This window comes from Accipiter gentilis, chromosome 3 (assembly GCF_929443795.1).
Source record: "Accipiter gentilis chromosome 3, bAccGen1.1, whole genome shotgun sequence".
NCBI classification, from domain to species: domain Eukaryota; kingdom Metazoa; phylum Chordata; class Aves; order Accipitriformes; family Accipitridae; genus Astur; species Astur gentilis.
The window spans coordinates 22,782,794-22,806,114 of record NC_064882.1 but is presented as its reverse complement, the minus strand read 5'-3'; the positions used below and the strand labels follow the sequence as shown (position 1 = coordinate 22,806,114).

The following is a 23,321-nucleotide window of genomic DNA, read 5'->3' as shown; positions in this document are numbered from 1 at the left end:
GAGACCCACCTCGAACATAAGCTCATCACGGTATAGCTCATCAGAACAGGATGAAGCAATGGACAGAAGACTGGCCCAGAATTGTTTTAATCTGTCTCTGAAAACATTTCTAGAAGCTTCTCCAGGCTCAATCTGTTTGTTTTTGCCTTTGACTCCTGGGAGTCTTACAGAGCTCATGTTGGCCCAAGCACAGAATCACAGAAGCATCACAAAATAATCTGACAAATAGGCAGTCAGTGTCATTGCATCAGCAGAAAAATACCTTTGCTGAAACTAAATTTAAGGCAATATAATAATGTAGGAGAGGATTTACTCTATAATTTTTGCTTTGGTTTTTGAAACAAACCACTGGTTTGGAACAATTGCTGCCAAACTGCTTGCATCTGCACAGACGGTTATTGCAAGGATCTCTTTCAGGATGGAAAGCTATTTGCCGCAAACCATTCACATCCCTGCTGTACTATAGCTTGGTAGCATGAAAGCTATCCCACAAGCTTTGTGCCCACACATAACAGAACTTACTCGTTTATACAGTCTTTAGCCTAAACGCTTCATAAATATTGATGAGCCAAGACTCCCAAGGCTTGAGTGAGAATGACCTACGATCACTTGGTGTTGACTGTGGACTAAAGCTCAGAAAGCTGCACAGCCTGTCTGTGCCTACTTCTAATAAAGAAAATATTCTGCCTCCTGTCACCTGCCTCTTTCCCTCTCCTACATGCCTGTGATTTAAAAAGAACCCCACACATAGAAGTCTAAGGTGTGGGAGACAAAAAAGCCTCCCTAGGACAGGTGCATTTGGGAGAGGAGGGGTGCTGCAAGTCACAGACGCACAGCATAACTTGGAAAGCCCATAAAGAAAGAGTAAAGCCAGCAGCACTGTTATGGCACATGTGTGCCCCACTCTTTTTTTTCAGGGGTTATCTGGGAAAGCTCATTGCTTTTCCCCTTCAGCCCAATGAATCTGCGACTGTTTCACACTGGGAGGGCACAGTGCAGGTCCAAGCTAGATGCTCATCTCTAAACAGGTTTTACTAGGGAATGAAGAGGGAGACATGTAGAAGGAATATGAGAGTGAACGAAGGCATGCCCTCTCCCCGAGATCCGGGAAACCTTGACTGCACTGCTTCTAGACCTGTAGGAGACACAGGCACCAGCAGCTCTTGCTTCCAGGAACACTGCTTGGGTGCTCCCTGCTCCCTCCAAGCATTACAGTAGTCCTGATGCAGGCTGATTGAGTTCATATGCTCAACTGGTAAAGCAATATAGGAAAACCAGAACCACTTCATTTTTATTTATAAGCATTTGGTGATGTTCCATCTAGACCATGAAGAGTGTAAACAGAGCGCCTCAGGGCAGGCTTACGTTACTGCATAACCTTTGCACAGCTATGCTTCCCTGCAGATGCTGGTAACATTTGACTGTCCTAGTAATGCTCACCGTTTGGGAGAGTTTTTTAGATGTATTTCACAGCAAATTTCAAGGAAGTGTACACATCAGTACTCTGCTTCATTAACTACACAGCCGATGAGTCAAACAGAAATGCAGTCATGGTGTGGGTCAACTTCTCAGTCAGAGCTGGCAGGGAATCTCCTCTTCCTCCCAGTGAAGCAGAACGTTCACAGTACTGAGAGTAGTCACTCAGCCCCAGCCGTGAACAAGTGTATGTGTGTGGGGGGGATCTGTGCTGGATATCCAGTGTTCACTGGTTAGGCTGCTATGACTGCAAGGGGGACAAATAAAGCCCCCTCCAAATTTTCTCCATAGGGAAAAATCGAAATCATCCTATTTGGAGGCCAATGGTAAGATTCAGCAATGCTCGGGGCCCTATCAATGGTCATGCTGTTATATTGCTATTTCCAGCCTGCTCAGCACTGCTGCTTCCATACAATGCTTTCAATGTACAAATGTTCATCTGCATCACAGATTCTCAGAAATTACCTCCCTCACATAACAAATTTAGTACTGTAGTATTTGATTTCATGTAATACGTTCCTATAACATTAAATCAACTGCTACATTTTAAAGACCAGTCACACTGTATTTTAATTACTACTGTTTATTTTACTTATATGCACCTGATCTTGATAGTTACTCACATTCCTGAAGGCATTCTGTGTCTGTGCAGTACGACTGGGATTGTCTCAGCTGAAACAGAATAAAAAAAAAGGTGTGACAGTTAGCAATGAGACGTGGTCAGCTTTTACTGAAATCATGATTTAGTATCATGTCAGAGCACAAGTTCAAGATAAGGAAGATTATAACCGACCCTTTACTGCATCGCACCTGGCTTATGGTGTGTGAAGAATCCCAGGTATGGAGGTAGTTTCTGAACACTGTTTACATAATACCTTCAAATCACCTGATTAAAGTGTTATTGATTCCACACAGGTTGGAGCCACTGAATGACTTTTAAAATTCAAGTTAAAAATCTATAGTGATACAGGCATTCTTAGATAAAGATATACTCTCTACATCCATTTGGGGGATTTATAATGGATAGGTGCTACCACTGTTATCTAGATCAAGTAACGTTAAAATACTCTGTGATTACATAACAATAAATGATCAGACTGTGATAATGGTTGCACACAGAGAAGCTGAATTAAAATTTAATATTTAAACTTAGCAATTGCTATTTTTTTCCACCTAAGATCTTTTTTTAAAAGCAGATTTTAATATGTATTTTGCTGGTTTTTCTCTTTACTGATGGGTAAAATTTAAAATGCCTTTAGCAACTGTAATGACTATTTGCATTTACAGACTAGGTAAGCTTGCTAACTGCAACAAAAGTCAACACTGGATAACCTGCAAATCAGTATAACTATTTTACAGATGACAGAGTCAAAAAAGAAGGACAAATATCACATTCTTTATCAGGCACAGAGAGGTTAAGTGGATGGGATTTAATATGCTGTATTATGGAAACAGGTTCTATCCCCTGCTTAGGTAAACTACACCAATTAATAACAGAAGTTGTAAAAAGTAAAGAATTGTTATGGTGCTGTGGTTAGAACTGACATTTGCTTTTTGACAGGTTTTATGTCACAGCAGTGTCAGAAATCCCAACACTTCTTGCCACAACAGGCTGATCTGTTTATTTTCAGTGTAAATACACAAATGTGAAAGAGAAGAAAAGATGATGTTCCTTATGAAAGAAATACATGAATAATTTCTACAAACCAAATTTCCCCTTGTATTGGCATAACTGATTTGCTGTATGTAGTCATAATATTATGCAAAGCACATCAAGGAAACAGATGAGCAACTGAAGGAGGAAGATATTTGGAAAAGTTTAAGCTCCTTCCTTTATCATAATGATTTTCAATAACTGATGCATTTGAAAAGAAAAAAAAATGTAACTGGAGATTGATCACATTAATCCTTGCATTAATATATTAAGATCTGCTAGCAAATTTACTGAGATGACAAAGAAGTTCCTTAGGAAGTACTGGGAAGGCTGGATTTAACCTTTCAGCTATTTCTATAGTTAAAAACAACAGCAGGGGAAATTAAAACAAAAGACTTCTATTTGGCTTATTAAAAAAAAATAATCTCTCAAACTATGTGTATTTCCTGCTCTTCTTATATAAAAGTAAAACCTCATTTTATTTTTAAACTTTGGAAGTCATTCTCAAAGGGGAGGTTTTATGTTAGCAATAGTACAAATTTGGAATATCTGACACTGAGATTCCTGAACTGGGAAAACCGAATTATCACTATACTCGCATTTCAAAGAGATAAACAACATAATTAACTTCTGTTTATGTAAGGGTTTAATCCTGGAGGGGGCGGAATTTGTAATCCCTACTCTGTAAAACACAGTTTGCAGGTATTCTTCAACACAGAATGATGCCCAGAATTAAAATGGGTAATAGGTATATGATAAGAAATATCATACAGGTCAACAAGCATAGAGCATCCAGTTATTCCTCTGTCCCCAGGATGGCTAGTACTCATACAGCTTATCTAGTCTGACCAGACAGGCAACACTGCCTTGGGGTGTTCTAGCCACAAGACTAGTTGTCTTCCGTTCTAAGTGTTACATCCTGTCCAAATACAACTTTTTTAAACCATGCAATTAAAGTTTCTATAAAAGCCATCTCAAAAATGGTGCATGCACTTTTTGTTGCTGTTAACACCCTATTCCTTCACCTGTCTACCAGAGAAGCTTCCACTGCTACTACAAAAAAAAGACTGAGCTCCAGCTTTGACTGACATGAATATGTTAACCACCAGAGAAGCTTGTTCAACAACAACAGAAAGACGTTACGGCTACAGCTATGCCTTTCTTGAAGAACAGTCTCAGGGGTGACCATGATCACACCATGCTTGTCATTCACTGGCATCTCAACCACTTCTTCATTAAAAGCCTAAATGTTGCCTGGAAATGCCTGTTGGCATAGTAGGCAACATGATTATGACAAAGTAAGTATTAAATCCCTGAGATCCTGTGTGCCCCCAGGGTGCCATTTGATGTTAGAATTCTGCTTACAGGCTTGTTGACTGTAAAATACTGAGTTTTATCCCATGGGCATCCTTGGTGACTTCTCAAAAGACAGGACAGGCTCCAAGACCTTAGAATGAAAAGTACTGCTGGAAACACCAATAATCGAAATACTTCAGTAAGCAAGAAGCCTAAAGAAAAATACCATTAGGAGTTGCTCTGCAAACCTCTGCTGAAAAAATGCTCTTGTATTAGATTGTATCCTGCAAATATGGAAAAAAGGTCTGCTTGTGTATGGAGAAACAATGTACAGAGGAACCTTTACAAAGTACAGAGCCATCTGTACTTTGATAATGGGGCTGTGCTTTCCAGAGGGCTTGGACAACAGATGCTCCCATTTTTTTCATGGGGATTTAGAAACTAACTGTACAAGGTACGTTTAGAAACCTCAAATTATGTTGTGAAACAGTAACACGAGAAAAGTATGAAAAAACTTCAATTTTTGTAGATTGTATGAAATACTTCTAAATTGCAAACAATACATAATCATATTAATCATGCAGACTTAAAGATCCCACCTAAAAAAATTACACTTCATAGTCTCTGCTACATTCATATCCAGCAATACAAATATTTCTTAGAAATATTTCTTAACTATTCCAGGTAGTATAAAAATTTCTTAGAAAAATTACTTGTGCTGGAGAAGATTTAGTCAGAACAGGACCACCCATAGACTCAAAAAGGTTTTAAGAAGCCACAGATCACATGATAAAACCCACATTCAGTATCTTCTCATGCTCACTTCTCCTCCTGACTACAAGCACATGCAAAACCCCAGCATCCATGAGCAGAAGCTCGAGGATGGCTCTGTAAGCCAGGGAGCCAAGTAACAAATCTGTTTTTAACAGCTCAGTGGCAGGCTGCATATTGTTCTCTTGGGATGAAACACGGCAGATGACGGAAAACAAGCAGCAGAAAAAACAGGTTTTTCTCAATTTGCATGGGTGAACTAGATCCTAACTCTGTAACCCAATACAAATCTGATCCCTTGCGGTCACTCAATTAGTCAAAAGATGAGAAACAGTTCTGGCACATGTATGAAATGCTTATGTAAGTTGAACGGCTGGGAAATGTAATACCTTTTGCTGAAATAAGAATGCTCCTTCTACCAATTAGCGCTCTCTTGATAACTACACCCTTAAGGGGCACAGCAACTGTTGGAAAAAGATTGAATGTGAGACATTTCAATCATCAGGTAATTGAAAAAAGAGCAATTATCAGGGACTGGAAAGAAATAGTCTGTTATATTCAGATTTTCTGTTCTGGTGTGCAGGGGGAGTTTGGATGAAAGTGGAATAATAGTAAAAAGTTGAACCAGACCTTCCCTCTTCTCAACAAAACCCTCAAAAAGACTTTTCAAATACACTCTATGTTTTTCAGACTGGGAGCACTACAGAGTTGATGAGAAAAATCTGAATGGAGAAGTAATTCTTAGAATATGTTAACTCATATATACTTCAAGGCACTATTATTAATGGTGGTTTTGGTTTTATTCATATTTCAGAGATCCTTGTGTTGTCAAAAATGTGAATTGAGTGGAAGATTAATAGTTGACTGCGTGATCTGACACCTGCTAAAGTCAGCAACAGCCTTTTCATGTTTTTCAGTATATTCTGGAACAGGTCCTTAAAAAGAACACAGAAATTAGGTGAGTGAAACATCAGGACTTATTCAACAAAAGGAGACAAGAATGAAAAATGTTACAAACCTAAATATTTGTAGAAATCATTATTTTCTTCCATTTAAATGAAGATGATTATATCTGAATTTTAACATTCTCTGTGCAATTTGCCATCAAAATACAATAAACGGCTTAGTGCATGTGAGCCAAAAAATGAACTAGTTTATCTTTTATTGTCCAAAATGAAGTAAACACAAATTGTAAACAGCATGAAAGCTAAAAGGGAGCTAAAAAGGATCCAAAATTTTCAGGTTTAATACAGTGCAAACTTGAAGGCAATACAAGTAAAAATACTAGTTATAAATGTATGCATGTTATTTAAAATACAATCATGAACTTTGATTCCCTCCACGAACATTTAAAATCTTGAATAGCTTAAGTCAAATAATTTAAATTAATAATCCCCACACCACAGGAACACTTGGTCAATATGAGTATTTGGTTTCTATGAAGCCCCTCATAAGTTCTTGGAACTGGGAGGCGCCAGTGGCTTAATTACAGTAAATCAGTGTTCACTTACTGATGTATTTTGAATGTAAACCTAACACAGTGCTGAGAAAAAAAGAATTATGGAATGGTTTGGGTTGGAAGGGACCTTAAAGATCATCTAGTTCCAACCCCCCTGCCATGGGCAGGGACACCTTCCACTGGACCGGGTTGCTCAAAGCCGCAGCCAACCTGGCCTTGAACACTTCCAGGGATGGGGCATCCACACCCTCTCTGGGCAACCTGTGCCAGTGCCTCACCACCCTCACAACAAAAAATTTCTTCCTTATATCCAATCTAAATCTACCTTCTTTCAGTTTAAAACTGTTACCCCTTGTCCTATCGCTGCATGCCCTTGTAAAAAGTCCCTCTCCGGCTTTCTTGTAGGCCCCCTTTAGGTACTGGAAGGCTGCTATAAGGTCTCCCTGGAGCCTTCTCTTCTCCAGGCTGAACAACCCCAACTCTCTCGGCCTGTCTTCATAGGAGAGGTGCTCCAGACCTCTATCATTTTTGTGGCCCTCCTCTGGACTCGCTCCAACAGGTCCATGTCCTTCTTATGTTGGGGGCCCCAAGTTACTTCTAGTGGTAAGAGAGTAAAGGGCTTTTCCTCACTCTTTCCCCGTGACACTCAAATTTTTTGCATTGCAAAAATAAAACCAGCACATTTAAAATGGCTCCCAGTTCAAATTTGAAATAGCTCTTCCTCCCCTATTTTTTCCTTTTTCCAAAAGACACAGCTTTTAGCCCCGCTCACACTAACACAGCAGTGTTTAGATCCTGCTCCTTTGATGCTTTTAACATGTCATCTTGTGGATCAACAGTATCTACCCATCAAGCATACCTGAGACCTGAATGTGTCCTGCTGCTACTCTTACAACAGAAGCCATGTTCTGATAGGACTCTGTACAGTTTTTAGCAATGAGAGCCACCACTTTTCACAATCCCCAGCTGTGAACAAAACACGAACAGTCACAGTGAAGGGACACTGCTATTGGCTTCTGGAAACTTTTTAATGAAGTCAGTATATTAAGTAGTCTCTATTTTTTCATGTGCAAAGCTACTACGGGCATACAAACATGCCACTGTGTGGTGAAAACAGGGTGTGAACTTTTATTGCATGTTAGCTGCTCCACAAAATCACTGAAGTCCAAGTGAAATAGTAAGCCCAGTGAAACAGCTTCATCTAGCTAAACAGAGAACTTGTTTTTCCGATACAGTGACCTCAGCCACCGGGATCATTTCAGTCTTCCCATGAAAGAAGCTAAGCTGCTTTGCATTTACCACTCATCACAGATAGCTACTGTGGAGAAGGAAATTCGGACTTCTGCCTACCTTCACAGTAACTCTTTCTTGTGTCAATTCCCTTGCTTCCTCCTCAGAGGAGTTTTCTGAAACTCTTCAGATGAGTTTTCAGAATTGGCTACCCCAGAGTTCAACAGTCTCACAAACCCTGGGAATGGTCCTGCAATCTCTGCTCAGACATTTTTTTTTTTTTTTATTAAAGTCAATAGTGTCTTGCCTGAAAAAAGATTAAGAGTTCCTATCCAGTATGAACACTTTTTCTTTTTTTAGAGTTAAGTGTATTATTTAAGAGTTAAAAAAAAAAAAAAAAAAGACAAAGCCTACAAATATCAGGAAGATACCAATGATCAGACAGCTTACCAGTTTGTCATTTTTCAGAAGAAATAATGGCATAATTCCTGTCCAAAAGCACTTTCCAACACCAGAAATGGTGTAATAAAGAGGTATCAAAACAAGAACAGGACTAGTGGCAGGAGCACACTGCAATAATCAATGAAGTCTAGTGTGAATGGCAGATTGTAAATTGTTCAGGGATAATTAAAATAATTGCCTTTTAGAGTAACTTTTGAGACAGCTCAAAGCAGAAATAAGTCCTCAGAAAAGACGTGAATGAAAAATTAGCAAGTTCATGAGCCACATCAGGAAAAGACCTCCACACAAAAAATTGTGATGGAAGAAAGCCCAGAGAGATGTGTGAAACAAACAGATAAACTAGGTACAAAGATAAGAGAGCAGAAGTGGATAATGGTGGCAATGAAAAGAAAAGGATAGATAAGTAGGAAAGCAAGGACAAATAACTAACTTGATATGGTCATTCATCCCATGAATAAAAGTAAATTTAAAATGGAATCATAAAGACTGTTGATAGAAAATTTTATGTGATAACAAGGGCAAAATATCACCCCTTGTGAAAATACTTTTTTGCAATTTAGACCAGTTGTAAGCTCTGCTTTTTCTCTCCAACGATGCCAGAAGATGACAACACCACGGCATACTCCCGATTCCGTTCATATGCTTCTGGGTAATGAAATCACTGTTTAAGCTTTGTTGGCAGCCACGTCTGTTCTGTCCAAAGTATATAAATGATTTAGTAAACAACATGATAATAAATTGCTGCAGTAGGATAGGCCAGTGCTGAATACAAGCCAGGTTGCAAATTGAATTGTAGCATTATCTGTAGAGCTCAGATTTAAAGATGCAAAAAATGACACCTACATGTATTATTCTGCTACAAGCTGGCCAAGAGAAATAAGAGAAAAATAAGGGGAAAAGAAGGGCATACTGATGGCATTAAACTGTGTCTTAAACTACATTAGCTTCTCTTAGAGGAACAAATAAGGAAAAAGTGAATGCTGCTTTCCCCACTCCTATATTTTCTATGAGCATATGCAGAATTAAAATCAAGTAAATGATTGTTCATACAAGGACAGATTAACAGTTTGCAATAAAAATATGGAGTTTGGTCCTGTGAAGTGACAAGTAATTTTCTCTTCCATGGCAAATCAGAGAGAGGGGTGGTTGGTACCTTTCAGAATAATATTCCTAGATGACAAACCAACTCTTAGGACCCAGAACCATCAGCCATTTATGACAGAGGGAGAACATTAACTCTCATACTGAAAGACATGAAATTTTATGGAGGAAGATGAAGCAGATAAACAAGTCAGAGGGATCACTGTGCAAATAGGAGTCCTGATTTGGGTAAGAACTCATTCTTCCCTTTATTTTCTCATTTCTCCTGGGATTGCTGTTTTACCTCAGTGACATATAGATCCCCCTTTTCCACACTTCCCTCACTTTCCTACAATCACAAGACTTCTACTGGTACTTCATTTTATAATTATGCTGTGGTTGAGGACCTGAGGTATCACTGGCATCCTACTTTTAGTGAATGCAAAGCAGAATGAATTAGCAGAACAGGGAAAGTCAGGGAAAAGAAGATGAAGCAGTGTGATAGTCAGGATCATTACAAGCAGCTCACAGCACCTCTGACTACATAAAATACTAGACAACAAGTGGATGAGATAGAATATTACATAGTATTAATACAGAGGCATCTGAAAACATTCATGAACAAAACACATAGATCTCCCAAGAGGGCATTAGCAAACTTTTATCTAAAATACAAAACCAGAATACATCTGGGTTTTTTGACCAAACAGTTGAGTTTCTTCTATAAAGTGATGCATATTAGCAAATGAAAAGTACATAGGCAGCCTTGAGGAAAAGGCTTAGAACTACGAGTTCCAACAAATCAATACAGTTTGCTCTAAGTGTTGATTACATCCACATGTGGCCTGAGAGAAAAAGCACAATTTTCTCCTTTTTCCCTCAAATGAGATGGCTACAACACAGCTCTGATCATCAAACAGAGTTCAGCCATTCATAATACAGGTTATAGCTATTAATTACGTCTGGAATATCAAGCTGACAGAATTTTCAGTGCATAATTTTCTGCACTGCTTGCAATACTGTCACACTATGCATGCTTTGAGATGGTCATGAGGCATGACTGAGATCTTTTATATATATATATCCGCATATATATACACATATATATACTGGTTAAGAAGCAGCAGCTTCTAGCAAACTACAAAGCTCAGGAATGGGAAACGCCAAGAATGACAGGCACTTTCAACTTTCAGTTAAGTCCTGATACCTCATCCCTTAGAGGAAAAAATGGTCTCCATGGGACATAAACCCAAGCAGACAACATTTTTCATGGCTTTTTTTCTTTTTTTTTTTTTTTTTAACATCCACTTACCTGTCTAGAAAATAGACTCTATTTACGCTGCTTGGTCTAGAACTAGTTTGTAGGTTAAAGACTACTAGCAGTGCATGAATTCTGTGATAGTTTGGGGGCCTTAACCTGTGCAACACCAGCACCTTGAGCATCCAGCAAAGGCGGGGAAATGGAAGTCAGCACAGCAGGAGTGCTCAGGAACCGGCTCACACCCTGACACTCCAACCTTGTGTTTTATTCGTTTGGCCCAGTGTCTTAGGAGGTGCATCAAGTCTTTTTCCCTACATCTCAGAAGGATGATAGCTTTTTTGTCCTAATGGGCAACTTAAAGTTCAGCTGTTGGGAAAGATCGTTTCTGACCCAGCTTGAACGCCAAGAAATTGGGAATTGAAAGCACAGGTCTGGGAAAAAAAGGGGCAAGTGAGAGCAAAATGCAGTTTTCTGCTCTTGGGGTGATTGGCTAAGAAGGGCTATAGACTAGAAGCAGTAACAACTACTATTAAAAAAGAAAATAAATTAGAAGGCAAATGCTGTGAAACATGTGTAAGAAGTCTCCAGGGCAACCTCCATATTTAGAAGGTCACTTTTAAGTTATCACAAATATATTTGGTATAGTTCTGCTGTGCTTTCAGTAGAAGGCCACGTCAGTAGGGTAACTCACTTTTGCTGGTTGCCTGTGGGACTATTTAAGTTGGGCTTAGCTGTGCTGACATCTTGAGAGCTTTTCAACCATTTGCAGCACACAACATGGATCTATTTTAATCATCTGTGTTTATTCTGTGCTGTTTGCACAAAGTCTCCCTCAGCCAAGATTCATGGCTATGCTGGATAGTATTTCAGACTATGCCAGTTTATAATAGCAAGACTCTAAAATGATCTGGCCAAGAGAACTATGTGGAAACTCAGTTGACAAAAAAGAGTTTCAACCAATTGTGTTGAAATAGTTTGAGAATTTGCAACTTTTGCTATAAAAATCTAGTGACACCTCAAAATACAAGAGAGATTAAAATAAAGAATGGTTTGCTTTGTATCCCCCTGAGTTTTTGAGACATTCAAGCCTTCCGATATAGCAACATAACTAGACATGGGCCATTACTTTGCAATTAGCTACAGAAGAACAAAACACAAGGTTGTAATTCCCACAGAGGTTTGTAAGGCCATCAAATCTCTACAGTAGAAATGCTGGCAGTTTATCAAAATGGGTCCTTTTGTATTACAGAATTAGAAATGGTTTGGGTTAAAGAACATATTGCTCATTTTCATAGAAACTAGTATGAGAGAATTCTGAAGTCACAGTTTCTGTAAAGGAAATAATACTGTATCAGAAGGGGAACAAAAAAAAAGGACATTTACATCACACAAAGTTATGTGTGTTACTGGCCTGCTTTGACATTTCTGGCCACTCTAAGTAGTCATACACAGGTCTCAGGCTTCATGGAAGATGCTCTATGTATGATCATCCCCTGCCACCACATACACTGTGTTTTCAGTTTAATTTTCAGACTTGATCTGAGCCTTGTGCTAAGATACTCCATGGATCAGCCGTGCTTACTCAGAGAGCATCAAAGTTCAGAGGAGTAACAGTGCAATCAGATTTTTATTTTACAAAATAAGTGGAAAAAAGGGAAATAAAAAGGTTTAAATATAACATAATTCTTATCTAGAGATTTGCTATCTTCTGCCACAACTAAGACAGGAACCATTTCCTCTGGATACCACAGAATGTCCTTCACCGTGACTCTTTCAAACAACAGGCGCCTTGTCTGACAGAGAACCCCCATTAAAGTACTTGATGTCATTTGTTGTTCTTCATTCTTGAACTTTGGTTCTTCTTATCAAAATAAGTTTTGCAGATGGAGGAGACTGAACAGGAGATAAAGTCATACAAGCTAACAGACCTGTCATTGTCTTTTGACAACTCTAGTGCATCTGCAGAGGATGGAAAGTCTTGTGATATTTTTCTTCCATGCTTGCTTCCTCTTATGGAAGTTCCCAGTTATCTACTATATCCATAGAGTAAATAGTGAGCCCAACATACAATAGTCAAATTGTTACACAACACCACCAAATCATAACAGATGTTGCCATGGGTATTACATACTAGAAATGATGTTTATGAAGTCGCAGCCAAAGACTCTAGATTTCTATTGTTTCCTAGGAATATTTGAAAATCACAGTGTTTGTTTATTATTTACAGTGGCCATACTACAGAAGTTTACCATGTGCGAAATTTTCATATTTTGACACCAAGGAGAACGCTGAAAAATCCACTTCTGGAAAATGATAGAACATTCAGCATAAAAGAATTCAATCCCACTTAAGTATGTATGTATAAGTTCTAAGAACTGTGGGTATGAACCATAACTCCCAGTTAACCTAACAAGCAGCAATAAATCTTTTACAAATATCACACGCATTAGAGACATACAGTCCACTGTCTATGAAATCTTTGTGGTATTATGAATTAAGAAGAAAAAAACCCCAACAAAACAAACCCCTGCTTAGTCAAGCAAAATGAAGGACAGAAAATCAAGCCATGTAGCTTAGTAAGAGTTAGGCTTTTTTAAAACAAACAGCTTTCTTGTTTGTAATTTTCTGTGGTGTTGCAAATAGCAGAGAGGAAGAAGAGTTCAAATGAAATAACTTTTCTTTTTTCATTGTATAAGCATTAATTGTAATGACAAGATGAACTGAAGCCTGCATTTCAAGTAGAGATTTAAACTATATGCTATATATAAAAAAATATAATTTATTCATCCACAAATTGTACTTTGAATGCCAAATACATTTTCTAAGAATTTCAAAGTAAATACACCAATGAAATTAGAAATTAAAAGTAACGCGCTGGGAATTAAAACCAGAACTTCAGGTTGTAGAGTCAGACTTTTTAACCTCTGTCTGACCTTGGCATAGCAGCTTCATTCAAATTTCCCATACAGTCAGCTCTAACAGAAATCCTGTGTATCTGAATATGTATTTCTAACTCTACATGTAACAGTCATAACTGAATACATCATGCCTTCTTCAGTAGCAGAAGCCTTAACTCTTATCAGTGTTGTTCTATACAGGTATAAACGAATTAGCCTGTAAAGTTTACTTTAACCCAAATGCAAGTTATTAAAGTCTACATCAATCATGTGGGTTTTGCACAATGTCATTTCTGAACTGAAGAATCCTAAAAGTACATTTCTGGGCATCTCTTATAATTACAGTTACTCTGTTCAATTTGATCTTAACTATGAACTTCTGGATTTGCAATGCTCAGTCTGGAGGTAATGACAGCCATTTTGTTATGCAATTTGCTCCAAAATCCTGACAAGTACTCCCAACTACAACACATTCAAATGTGCTGTGGTGTGTTTTATACCTATCTAGGTTAAAAAGAATCAACAATTAAGTAGGTATAGGGAACCATTCTGGGTATACAGCATGTTTGGATATTTTTTTTTCCTCCCACAGGCTGAACAACCATGGATTGCCTAGCTTTCTTGTATTGCAATGGTTTTGGAGTAAAGGTTTTGAGGATCCAACTTTTAGAGTTAGTGGGTACCCAGTCTCCACTGAGATTTGTGGGTGTCGTGGTTTCAGCCCGGCCGGTAACAAAGGACCACGCAGCCGCTCGCTCACTCCTCCGCCCCCCTCCGGTGGGATGGGGAGGAGACGGAGGAGAGAAAAGGAAAAGAAACTGGAACCTCGAGGGTTGAGATAAAGGCAGTTTACTGGGACAAACACAAAAGAGATTACAACAACAACAACGGCACTAATGAAAAAAGGTATACAAAAAAGAGTGATGCACAGTGCAACTGCTCACCACCCGGGACCCGACGCTCCGCCACTTCCCCCACCGAAAAAAACAGAGACCACCCCCCGGCCCGCTCCCCATTTATATACTGGGCAGGATGTCACATGGTATGGAATAGCTCCTTGGCTAGTTCAGGTCAGCTGCCCCGGCTATGCCCCCACCTCCCAGGTTCCTGTAAAAATTAACTCTATCCCAGCTGAACCCAGGACATTATCCACCCCTTATTCTATACCATCTACATCATGCCCAGATCTTACTTTTTTTTATTTTTTTTCCAATCAACCACTACAACTTTCCTTGTCTTATATATAAGTATATGGACTCCACCCCCTGACCTCGCACACACACACACGGTGTTCCTTTAGCCTATGGGCTATCCCTCTAATGTGTCCATCAATTTTGGGGCTCTATCTGTTGTAACAGTTCTTCAGGATAAGAGAGAGATGGTGTGAGATGTTGGGTTGTTGTACGCTGCCTCTGGAACTTGTGGCTAGTACATTTGGTGCAACTCATGCCCCTGGTCTGCAGGTCGAAGATGTTGATCTTGAGGAAATTGGTGGGTGCCAGTTCAAGTTCTATCGCTGTTGTACTTGGCTCAGTTTCAAAAGTCCATCCTGTAGTCATTTGGATAATTCTCACAATAATACCCTTGATATGGCATATAGACACTATAGATACAATGACATGCATTGGCAGGTTATTTAGCAGTTAAATATCATACAGCCCAATTCACTGGCTATTCTCTCCCAAAATCAAATCTCCCTGAGGTACACATCGAACCTCCCCATCCTTCTGCATCACCCACCAGGTGTACCCAGGTCCTTGAGCAAAAACAACCCCTTGAATGGGTTTGCTTCTGCTTGAGGGAGGACTAACCCAGACTGTCTTTCCTAACATACTCCTCATGCGCACTACAGGGACTTTATCCCCTTCTACAGTATGTGGATCTCTTGGTTGGGCGGGGCCAGCCCGATTGGCGGATCCTCTAGTATTAACTAACCAGGTGGCTTTTGTTAAATGTGTATCCCAATGCTTGAAAGTTCCACCCCCCATCGCTCTCAATGTAGTTTTCAGCAGTCCATTGTACCGTTCAATTTTTCCGGAGGCTGGTGCGTGATAAGGGATGTGATACACCCACTCAATGCCATGTTCTTTGGCCCAGGTGTCTACGAGGTTGTTTCGGAAGTGAGTCCCGTTGTCCGACTCGATTCTTTCTGGGGTGCCGTGTTGCCATAAAATTTTCTCTTCAAGGCCCAGGATAGTGTTCTGGGCAGTGGCATGGGACACAGGGTATGTTTCCAGCCACCCAGTGGTTGCTTCCACCATTGTAAGCACATGGCACTTGCCTTGGCGTGTTCGTGGGAGTGTGATATAGTCAATCTGCCAGGCCTCCCACTGTTTATATTTCAGCCATCGTCCTCCATGTGACAGGGGTTTTTGCCGCTTGGCTTGCTTAATTGCAGCACATGTTTCACATTCATGGATGACCTGTGAGATAGTGTCCATGGTCAAGTCCACCCCTCGATCTCGAGCCCATCTATATGTTGCATCTCTTCCCTGATGGCCTGAGGTATCGTGGGCCCACTGAGCCATAAATAGCTCACCTCTACGTTGCCAGTCCAGGTCCACCTGAGACACTTCAATCTTGGCGGCCTGATCTGCCTGGTGGTTGTTTTGATGTTCTTCAGTGGCTCGACTCTTGGGTACATGAGCATCTACGTGACGTACTTTTACCACTAGCTTCTCTATCCGAACAGCGATATCTTGCCACAGTGCGGCAGCCCAGATGGGTTTACCTCTGCGCTGCCAGTTGCCCTTCTTCCATTGCTGTAGCCACCCCCATAGGGCATTTGCCACCATCCACGAGTCAGTATAGAGATAGAGCACTGGCCACTTTTCTCTTTCAGCAATGTCTAACGCTAGCTGGATGGCTTTCACCTCTGCAAACTGACTCGATTCACCTTCTCCTTCAGCAGTTTCTGCGACTAGTCGTGTAGGACTCCATACAGCAGCCTTCCACCTTCGATGTTTTCCCACAATGCGACAGGACCCATCAGTGAACAGGGCATATTGCCTCTCATTTTCTGGCAGTTTATTATACAGCGGGGCTTCTTCGGCCCGTGTCACCTCTTTCTCTGGCGACATTCCAAAATCTTTGCCTTCTGGCCAGTCCGTAATCACTTCTAACATTCCTGGGCGACCGGGGTTTCCTATGCGAGCTCGCTGTGTGATCAGTGCGATCCACTTACTCCACGTGGCGTCAGTCGCGTGATGCGTAGAGGAAACTTTCCCTTTGAACATCCAGCCCAGCACTGGCAGTCGAGGTGCTAAGAAGAGCTGTGTTTCAGTACCAACCACTTCTGAGGCGGCTCGAACTCCTTCATATGCTGCCAAGATCTCTTTTTCAGTTGGAGTATAGCGAGCCTCGGATCCTCGATATCCCCGACTCCAAAACCCCAGAGGTCGGCCACGGGTCTCCCCAGGTGCTTTCTGCCAAAGGCTCCAGGTAGGGCCATTCTCCCCAGCTGCAGTGTAGAGCATATTTTTAATATCTTGTCCTGTCCGGACTGGCCCAAGAGCTACTGCGTGAACAATCTCCTGCTTAATCTGTTCAAAGGCTTGTCGTTGCTCAGGCCCCCATTTAAAATCGTTCTTCTTCCGAGTAACTTGGTAGAGAGGGCTTACAATTTGACTGTAATTTGGAATATGCATTCTCCAAAAACCCACAACACCTAAGAAAGCCTGTGTTTCCTTTTTATTAGTCGGTGAGGACATAGCTGCTATTTTGTTGATGACGTCCACAGGGATCTGACGACGCCCATCTTGCCATTTTACTCCTAAGAACTGGATCTCCTGCGCAGGTCCCTTGACCTTACTTTCTTTTATGGCAAAACCAGCCTTCAAAAGGATTTGGATTATTTTCTTCCCTTTCTCAAAAACTTCTTCTGCCGTGTTGCCCCATACGATGATGTCATCAATATATTGCAGGTGCTCTGGAGCTTCACCTTTTTCTAGTGCAGCCTGGATCAGTCCATGACAAATGGTGGGGCTGTGTTTCCACCCCTGGGGCAGTCGATTCCAGGTGTACTGGACGCCCCTCCAAGTGAAAGCAAACTGAGGCCTGCACTCCGCTGCCAAGGGAATGGAGAAAAATGCATTAGCAATGTCAATTGTGGCATACCACTTAGCTGCCTTTGATTCCAGTTCATATTGAAGCTCTAACATATCTGGCACAGCAGCGCTTAGCGGTGGCGTGACTTCATTCAGCCCACAATAATCTACTGTTAGTCGCCATTCCCCATTGGATTTCTGCACGGGCCATATGGGACTATTAAAGGGTGAGTGAGTCTTGCTGATCACTCCTTGGCTCTCCAGTTGGCAAATCAGCTTATGGATTGGGATCAGGGAGTCTCGGTTGGTGCGATATTGTCGCCGGTGCACCGTCGTGGTAGCAATTGGCACCTGTTGTTCTTCAACCTTCAGCAACCCCACAACCGAAGGGTCTTGGGAGAGACCCGGCAGGGTAGACAGCTGTTCAATCTCCTCCGTCTCCAATGCAGCTATACCAAAGGCCCAACGGTACCCTTTTGGGTCCTTGAAATACCCCCTCCTGAGATAATCTATACCAAGGATGCACGGGGCCTCTGGGCCAGTCGCAATGGGGTGTTTATGCCACTCATTCCCGGTTAGACTCATTTCAGCTTCCAATACGGTTAGCTCTTGGGATCCCCCTGTCACACCAGAGATACAGATGGGTTCTGCCCCTTTATAACTAGATGGCATTAGGGTACATTGTGCACCAGTGTCCACTAGAGCCTTATATTCCTGTGGGTCTGATGTGCCAGGCCATCGAATCCACACTGTCCAGTAGACTCGGTTGTCCCTCTCCTCCACCTGGCTGGAGGCAGGGCCCCTCTAATCCTGGTTAGAACATCCGTTACTCACTTTCTGCACACGTAAATCGGAAGTCCCTTCAAGGGGATCGGAAATGAGATCAGCCCATCTACTGCGTCTGGGGGACTGCTCACGGGAAACTGGAGCAGCAGTTTTCCAAGAATTCTCTTTTCTGGTTGCTTTTCTCGCAATTCCTGTACCCGTGCATCCAAGACTGAAGTGGGTTTTCCATCCCACTTCCTCATGTCCTCTCCATGGTCACGCAGGTAAAACCACAGGTTAGCCCGTCGAGTGTACTTTCTCTCTCCTCTCTCTTGGGCAGAGGAATGCTTACTCCCAATAACTGCGATGCGGGCCTGTACAGGTGAGGAGGAGGACAGATCCACTTTGAATTGCTGGAACTCTCGGGACAACTCCTCCACAGCTGAGACACAGGCCCGTAGGGAGGAAGAGAGACTCCCTTCGTATTGCCGGAGTTGGACAGCCAATTCATCCACCGTTTGTCCATAGCCTTCTCTCCAGGACATTACTGCCAATGAGTTGGCATAGGTTGGTGGTGCACTTCGTAGAAACTTCCGCCACATGGGTTGTGTGCATTGGACTTCATCTGGATCTGTGGGTGACTGCGCATTTTCTGGATCATTGTAAATCACCTCCAGCACGGCTAATTCTCTCAGGTACTGAATACCTCTCTCCATGGTGGTCCACTTGCCTTGGTGACATGTAACTTCATCCCTGAAGGGGTATCTTTCCTTTACACCTAACAGAAGTCGCCTCCAGAGGCTGAGGACTTGTGTTTTTCTCCCAATCGCCTTGTCGATGCCCCCTTCCCTAGACAGAGATCCCAGCTGCTTGGCTTCCTTACCCTCTAATTCCACACTACTAGCCCCGCTATCCCAGCATCGGAGCAGCCAGGTAACAATGTGCTCACCTGGGTGGCGGCTAAAATCTTTTCGCATGTCACGCAACTCACTCATGGATAGAGATCGGGTAATTATTTCAGGTTCTGCCTCTACCTCCTGTTCTCGCGATGACCCTGGTTCATCTTCATCTCTCGCTAAGCGAACTGATTTCTTTGTGTGTTTCTTTTTCTGTACAGGGGCGACTGATACTGGCACAGGCTGGTTCTCTGGTTCAGCTGCAGTGTCTGTCACCGGGGTAGGGGTAGTCATGGTACCTGTTGTCGTGGTAGGGGCAGCCACGGTGCTTGTTGTCGGGGTAGGGGCAGCCACGGTGTCTGTTGTCAGGGTTTGGGTAGCCACGGTACATGTTGTCCTGTTTTCCATCTTTTCCCCCTTTTCCCCCCGAGGGTGCTGCATAATATCAAGCAGTGTTTGGTAGATATTGGCCAGAGCCCAGCACAGTGCAGCGAGTTGTATGTCTTTGGAATAGCCACAGCATTTTTCTTTCAAATATTCTGTCACTTCATAAGGGTTCTGTAGTTGTTCGGGAGTGAACTTCCAAGTCACTGGCGGTGAGAAGTTCTCTAGATACTTGCCCATATGCTCCCACATGCCGTGCCACCCATGAGTCTCCAGCTTTGGGGGAGATCTCTGAGTGGTACTCTTAAAGAGCGTTTTTGTAGCCCTAAACAAGACCTGAAACATATTCAGGAGGCATAGCACTAACAGCACATTGGCTTGCGCATCCCAAGGATATTCAAAATTCTCAAAAGCTGTTGTAATTAGTCGGAAGGAGAAGAGGGAGGTGAACGGACGGGGGGAGGTATCCCCCCCTAATTTCCCCATGGATTGGGTGTAATTACCAATAAAATCCGACAGAAGGCGCCCAAAGTATGGAAATGATATCACTGCCTCATACAGATACCAGCTTAACCTCATGACCAGTGATGTAATCATTTCATAAGTCGACATTGCCCAGTACAGCAAAATGATAATCCCAATCACTCTCCCAGAGATGAGATACGCAACTACAGGCAATACATAGAGCATATAAGAGCTTACAAAACGCCACCATGTAAACAAATGAAACAACATTGTGACTAACATCTATATATCTAAGAAATGCGTTTGGCAAATTTGTTTCAACACGCTCTGGCCAGATCTGTCGTTATCTCAACCCTTCTGCCCCACGTTGGGCGCCAAAAAGGACTGTCGTGGTTTCAGCCCGGCCGGTAACAAAGGACCACGCAGCCGCTCGCTCACTCCTCCGCCCCCCTCCGGTGGGATGGGGAGGAGACGGAGGAGAGAAAAGGAAAAGAAACTGGAACCTCGAGGGTTGAGATAAAGGCAGTTTACTGGGACAAACACAAAAGAGATTACAACAACAACAACGGCACTAATGAAAAAAGGTATACAAAAAAGAGTGATGCACAGTGCAACTGCTCACCACCCGGGACCCGACGCTCCGCCACTTCCCCCACCGAAAAAAAACAGAGACCACCCCCCGGCCCGCTCCCCATTTATATACTGGGCAGGATGTCACATGGTATGGAATAGCTCCTTGGCTAGTTCAGGTCAGCTGCCCCGGCTATGCCCCCACCTCCCAGGTTCCTGTAAAAATTAACTCTATCCCAGCTGAACCCAGGACAGTGGGGTTCAGCAACTTTGAGAACTGAAGTTCATGGGTTCCTTTTAAAATAAAAAGTAAAATTCCTGTTTGCTTATGTTGTGTAAGATTGAGTGCAAAAACAGCAGCGTAGAAAGCAAACTTTTACTGAAGCATAAAAGTTACAGATGCAATAATGAAGGTTTAGCAAGGTCCCCGCTAAAATCATGCAACAGGTTACCTGAGGATACTCTGGCTGGTGACTGAGACTTTTGAGACTTTTCCTTTCTAGATTCTGCTCAATTATCCCCGCTAGTGATTTGCTCTTATAAATATTTAGGACCATCTGTTTTGCTTTTTAGGATAGATGAAATCTGGCATTTCCCCTTACTCCTCACAGTTTCAAGTGCTAATTGGTATGATCTTTTTGGAAGCCGGACAATGAGCAATAAACTCCATTCCTGCAACTACACAGGAACACTGTTAGACTGGTCTTGGTGACTGCCCAAGAGCGTGCACCTATGATGTGCTCTGTTTACATTCACAATGCAGGAACCAGTGTGCCTCCAGATGATCCATTTGCACCCACCTTACACTGCACAGAGCAGCCCAGGAACAAAATCTCACAGACCTTTGTAGCACTTCTTCTGACTTTGGACACAACTCACCTACATCGTTCATACCTAGAATCCTCCAGCCACAACATAAGAACTGGCTGACTGGTGCCATTGCGTGTCAATATCTTCTAGCAAAAAAAAAAAGGAAAAGAAAAAATGCGGAATGGGGGTCGAAACTGAACTGTACTGGTTCAGATTTGCATCTGACAAGCCTCAGAGGAAAGGGCAGCCAACATGCATTCCCCCTTCTGCCTCCCAAATTCCTGAAGCTTGGTCCTGGGGGTTTCTTTGTCACCACTCTAGCATGTGCCCAGAGGCCTCAAGGTCCAGAATCAACAGAACTGTGGGATATGGTACAAATGTCATGTTGAGGACAAGAGGACAATCCTTCTTGGGAAAGAACATGTGTATGAGGGTCCATATGGGGGTAGCAGGGAGAGCTCAGAATATTTTGAAATTGTGCCTCTAACTGGGAAGCATGAGCTAGGATGGCTGGGCCCTGACGTAAAGGCTCCACAGAACAGACAACTGTTTTGCACAGAAGCCTCAATTTTCGACGCCCTTGTGCCAACAGCATTGACCTTTAAACAGTGTGTAAGTAGACTGAAGGATGCGATTACACCCCTGTACTAAGCACTTTAAACCTGTATCTGGAATACTGCATCCAGTCTCAAGCTTCCCTACACAAGACTTACAGACTGAAGTGAATTCAGCAGGTGGTCACCTGGGGCTGGAGCACTTGCCCAGTAAGGAGAGGCTGAGGCAGCTGGGATTGCTGAGCGCAGAGAAGAGATAGCTTTGCGAGGATCTAACAGCAACAGCAGCCCCCCAGCACTTACAAGGAGGTTACGGAGAGGACAGAGACAGGCTCTTCACAGTGCTGTATGGCAGAGAGTATGACACATTCAACTAGAACACCAGATGGAAAAAATTCTCTACCACAAGGACTGTCAAACATTGGAGCAGGTTGCCCCAAGAGGCTGTGGAACTGCTATCCTTGAAGGTTTTCACGACTCGGCTGGAAAGCAAGCCTTGAATGACCTGGTCTGAATTCACTGTTGATCCTGCTTTGAGCAGGAGGTCGGCCGAGATAACCTCCTGAAGTCCCTTCCACCCTGAACAATTCTGGTAACACCAGCAAATGGGCACATATCCCTTTCACTTCTTGCACTTCCATCCCCCAAACAAGACTATTGCCTGTTCAGCAATAACAAAATAAGTCAACCTCTAATGACTTGTGAGTACCAAGAGAGCACTGTCTGCACCACACTTAGGAACTACCAAAGGGAAATGATATCAGGCCCATAAAGCACATGGAATTGGCTATGCAGACATGCTCTATTTGTCTGGTGTAATTTCGGACTTTGGTGCAGCTGGCCACTACATGGATCTGGGCTGTTTGGCACCTCCAGCTTTGATGGATGCTGGTCTCTGTGAGATGACAAGCGCTTGTCATTTCCTCTTGTGCTTGTGGGGGATGGTTTTGCCTTCTGCTGCAGCCACTGATGTAGCACTTCCACTGAGAGAGCCTGGTCTGGGCTATTTTGGCTCCCAGTGTGGCCTGTGTGTTTTTGAGGAAGCATGCTGTGTGCACAGGCCCAGGGGGGCAATGTGAGAACAGGATGGCACAGGTTCTGCAGTGCTGCGTTATGGACATACGGGGTGAACGCTGCTTACTCTGAGCAGAGTAATTCTGGAAAACGGGGTCAGCCAAGCTCCCTGAGAGCATGCACAGGTACAGCATCTGCCTGGCGTCAGGTTCTTCACCCGGCACTCCAGAA

At 42.6% G+C, this 23,321-nt stretch overlaps 1 protein-coding gene across 2 annotated transcripts in view; it reads right to left on the bottom strand.

Moving 5' to 3' along the window:
- SMIM14 (small integral membrane protein 14) overlaps positions 1 to 23,321 on the bottom strand; it is a 49,577-nt gene that overhangs the window by 9,230 nt on the left and 17,026 nt on the right. For both annotated transcript variants that reach the window (XM_049793972.1, XM_049793974.1), the window contains exon 3: positions 2,100 to 2,148. In XM_049793972.1, coding sequence (XP_049649929.1) covers positions 2,100 to 2,148 — 49 coding nt within the window. The remainder of the gene's footprint in view (positions 1 to 2,099; positions 2,149 to 23,321) is intronic.